Source organism: Sinohyriopsis cumingii, chromosome 1, assembly GCF_028554795.1.
Source record: "Sinohyriopsis cumingii isolate HCF-2022 chromosome 1, ASM2855479v2, whole genome shotgun sequence".
Classification (NCBI taxonomy): domain Eukaryota; kingdom Metazoa; phylum Mollusca; class Bivalvia; order Unionida; family Unionidae; genus Sinohyriopsis; species Sinohyriopsis cumingii.
The window spans coordinates 136,217,790-136,222,114 of NC_142961.1; the positions used below are offsets into that span (position 1 = coordinate 136,217,790).

Here is a 4,325-nt window from a genome sequence, read left to right on the forward strand (position 1 = left end):
GTAAATATTGCAATGGCTTATGGCGTTCCTTATGGTGAAATACGACAACTTAACTGTTTATATCATTTAATGTAGATTATAAATGCAACAATGCAGTTTATGTATTGACCGAAGCAATCGGTCTTAAATGAATGACGTAGTTCTGCGACAACACTGAATGAGTTCAATTATCCATGTTGTCTTGTAGCACAATGCATGTCAGAAAATCGTATCCGAAACTAAAGATGAATAATATATATCGTTTAGTTCGTAACGTCAGATAGATTGTCGATTAGATATTCCTTTTGCAAGGAATTAAGTAGACGGTCATAGCAGGGTGTGCTTGTAGCAGGGTGTGCTTGTCACGGGTTTGTGAAGATGAGTACACATTGCCATTATCATCAGAAATGTGATCTAGATAAATTATTGGTTTATTACTTTGATCTGATTAATTGTCTCTTGATTGGCATATGTGGTTATTTGGTCGCTCCTTGCTGCTCCAGCTTGATCACTTAATATTTGTTCGAGTTATATTACTTTAGTAGTCGGTGTTTGCATAGACTTTGACAGCTTGTTGGAGTTTTATTACTTCAGTAGTCGGTGTTTGTATAGACTTTGACAACTTGTTGGAGTTATATTACTTTAGTAGTCGGTGTTTGCATAGACTTTGTCAGCTTGTTGGAGTTTTATTACATCAGTAGTCGGTGTTTGCATAGACTTTGACAGCTTTTATGCTCCATATTCTCAAAGCTCTTTAATTGACAATGATGGGAGCCAGGAGTTAAAGTTGATTGTGAGAATTAACGTGGCAGAAAACTGCTAGTTGAACTGAATATTATTACTTTTGCTCCTGGTAAAAAAAAGGATCGATTTCTAGGTGAAAAGGATGGAAAATTAATGAGTTGCAAAATCATGTGATAATAACACGATTCCTCGATAAGAAATACAGTAGACTACACCTGAAACTGAGAATCAGAAAACTGATGCTTCGTGGTTATTTGTTTTTTTATTATAGATATTAGTCGTCGTTTTTAAAAGAAAATTTAATTTCGAGTAGAAGCCATGATGTGGTTGAAAGTTCTTGTGCTCTTCTGTGTTTTTCTGGCAGTGTACGGTCAGACAATGAACGATTCTGCGAAGCTGATAGAAAACCTTTTGAATGGATACAACAAATTGGTCCGACCAGTTTCTGACCAATCTGGCCCAGTCAGTCTGAACATTTCCATGGATCTAGTGGCGCTTCAGGAACTTGACGAAGTGCTTTCCAAATTCTCAGTTATTGCTGTTATCTACATTACGTGGGTGGACATCAGCATGACATGGGATTCGTCAAACTATAATGGCGTGTACACTACAACCATTCCTGTGTCAAATGTTTGGGCGCCTAAGCTGCTGGTCGCCAACTCGTTTCGCAAAATTGAACCTATTGGCGGAGACTGGATGACGGTGAGATATTATGATAATGGTATTGCTGTTTACTCACCTGGCGATGTCTTTGAGACAACGTGCGCCGTTGATGTAACGTTTTATCCTTTCGATACTCAAACTTGCAAGATCTTGTTGATTCCGTGGGGATCGTTATCGAATGAAATAACAATACAGCCAAGTACTGATCATGTTTTGAAAACATATTTCTATGCCAACGGCGAGTGGGAAGTCATATCATCGTCAGTTGGTGTTGATGAAAGTAACGGTTTTTCGTTAATTCAGTTCAGTATCACAATAAAAAGGAGACCCACATTCTTTCTCATAAATATTATCATTCCTATTCTTTTCATGGGGTTTCTAAACATTCTGGTATTTATGTTGCCCGCTGGATCTGGAGAGAGGGTTTCACTTGCTATAACAGTTCTACTGGCCATTACCGTTTTTCTGACGCTAGTTGGAGACAATTTGCCTAAGACATCAGAGCCCATGGCTATGATATGCTACTTTCTACTGGTGAATCTATCCCTCAGTACCTTTATCTGTCTCATAACGATAGTCAACATTTGGCTGTACAACAAACCGAAATCCAAGCCCGTCCCTCGACTACTTGCTGCTATCGTCCGAAAGTTGAATTGCATGAGTGCGCCTGCCCGAAATACTGTCCAACCTATTAGTCAAGAGTTTATAAATAGAGGCATTAAGAAGGAGAAAACGTCCTCAAAACTGAATAAAGACTCAGACCAAATATGGACATCAAATGAGGAGTTAGTCGTTCCTGTAAGCTGGAAGGACTTCAGTAAAATGGTGGACAAAATGATGTTTATTTTATCTTTCTTATGGTTATTCACATTCTCTACCATGTTTATTGTGATAATATCAAACAACCAGGAATTGATATAATAACTATAATAAAAAGAAAGAAAGTTAAAAGAAAAAGTTGAATGGATCTCATCTCTTTATGCAAATACGCTGGTTAGGATTTCTAATTACTTTCATTACATCGGATGACAAGATTGAGCCAAGGCTTAAGTTTTCAAGAAGCCAAAATAAGACAATGGATACCTCTGCCAAGGTACCCGTCTAATTAACTCTTAGTATGCAGATTGGACGAGAAGCTGTTTTACTGACTGAACATGTTTGTGATTCTTACTGGAACTCTTTTCATGACTGAAATATGTTCGTGACCTTTATTGGAATTATTTGACTTAACGAAAACTTTCTGTGACCTTTATTTGAATTCTTTTAGCGACTGAAATATGTCTGTGACCTTTATGGGGATTGTTTTAGTGGCTGAAATATGCTTGTGACCTTTACTGGAATTCTTTTAATTAACGTAAAATGTTGGTGACCTTTATTGGAATTCTTTTAATGACTAAAATATGTTTGTGGCATGTATTGGAATTCATTTGCTTACTAAACTATGTTTGTGACTTTTATTGGAATTCTTAAAATGACTGAAATATGTTGGTAACCTTTATTGGAATTCTTTTAATGGCTGAAAAATGTTTGCAGACTATATTGAAATTCTTTTTCTTGTTCCTGCTAGCGGTAAGTTTGAATAAGTACTTTTTCGAAAAGTATGGTAAATTACTTTCAAAGAATGATCTATATGGCACATTCGTTACGAAATGAAGCTATTTGTCTAGTTTGGGATTTTAATCCGCCCTGTTGAAGTTGTTAAATCTAGGAAATTAGGCCACTGTGTCTCTGTGAGAAACTAATATGTTTATAACTAATATGTTTGTGACATTTGTCCTGGTGTATGAGTTAATAAGGACTTTTTTTCTTGTACATAGACAAATCAACTATTTCATATAAAAATTTCCATCAGATATTTTATAATCTTATATTTATTCCAAAACAGTCACTTTGTGAATGCTTGAGGATTTAAGACTTCTCTGATCTTGTATTATGCTTTCATTGTATAAGTTTTATGCAATTTTTGTCTATCCGTATGGTAATGTGTGTTTAACGCCATTTTTAAGAACATGATAGGCTAACCATGACGGCCAGTATTAATGGTGGAAGAAGAACCCGTGAAGAAACACTGAACCCACGGAAAGCTACTGGCGAACTTTCTCTCATACACACATTGGCTGAGTCAGGGACTTGAACCAATGCGGAATGAGGTGAGACCTCCTTAGAGCACCCGGTCACCCGGGGCCCCAACTGTTTGCTGCAATGTTTTTATTCTCTTGTGATGACTTAATGGATTCGTAAATAGAGATACTAATCTTGTACTCGAGCTACAACAAACGTTTTCCTCCAAACGACTGAAAGATTGAACCTTTGACCTGAACGACTGAACACTTGAACCTTTGCCCGAACGGCTGAATGATTGAAACTTTGACTTAAACACTGTTTAAAGGATACTCTTTTAATAACCATTCCTCTTTCGTCACACAATTTACAGATAATAGTATACGCTACAAACAACATGCAATGTCCCACTCAGGAAGAAAGAGCTTGGTCTGTAATATTTATCATGGTATTAGCAAGTGTCATTCCTTCTATGATCATTTTCCCTTACTTATATAAAGTTCATAATAATCAATATTTACATTGCTAGGCCGTGATGCCAAGTGAGCTTGCAGTCCAATCATTTATCCGTCATGATTGTCCGTCGTTCTTTTGCGTTGTGCAATTTTCCGCTTCTAAACATGAGTACTGAACCAAATTTAAGTACACGAGAGAGAGAGAGAGAGAGAGAGAGAGATTAGAGAGATTAAAGAGAGAGAGATTCAACATTTAAATTTACAAATTTTCAGTTTCTTGCGAAATGATGACTCATCAAAGATGGACATTGTTAATAAATATACAAAACGTTTGAACTACTTCTAAATAATCACTGAAATGATCTGACCAAATATGGCCAAACCACTACGATAATGGTTTTCAAATTTGCGCAAAGTCTTATA

The 4,325-nt window shown here is 36.5% G+C and overlaps 1 protein-coding gene across 1 annotated transcript; it reads left to right on the forward strand.

Moving 5' to 3' along the window:
• The first annotated feature begins 546 nt into the window (after nucleotides 1-546).
• On the forward strand, nucleotides 547-3,239 carry LOC149807917 (neuronal acetylcholine receptor subunit alpha-6-like). The gene has a single exon (XM_089948323.1). It carries the CDS (start codon nucleotides 1,042-1,044, stop codon nucleotides 2,305-2,307), a length of 1,266 nt encoding a protein of 421 aa, XP_089804449.1. The 5' UTR covers nucleotides 547-1,041; the 3' UTR covers nucleotides 2,308-3,239.
• The last annotated feature ends 1,086 nt before the right edge of the window (nucleotides 3,240-4,325 follow it).

What these genes read in the sequence shown, in the direction of transcription:
- LOC149807917 (XM_089948323.1), top strand. Translation starts at nt 1,042, where the DNA reads ATGATGTGGTTGAAAGTTCTTGTGCTCTTCTGTGTTTTTCTGGCAGTG.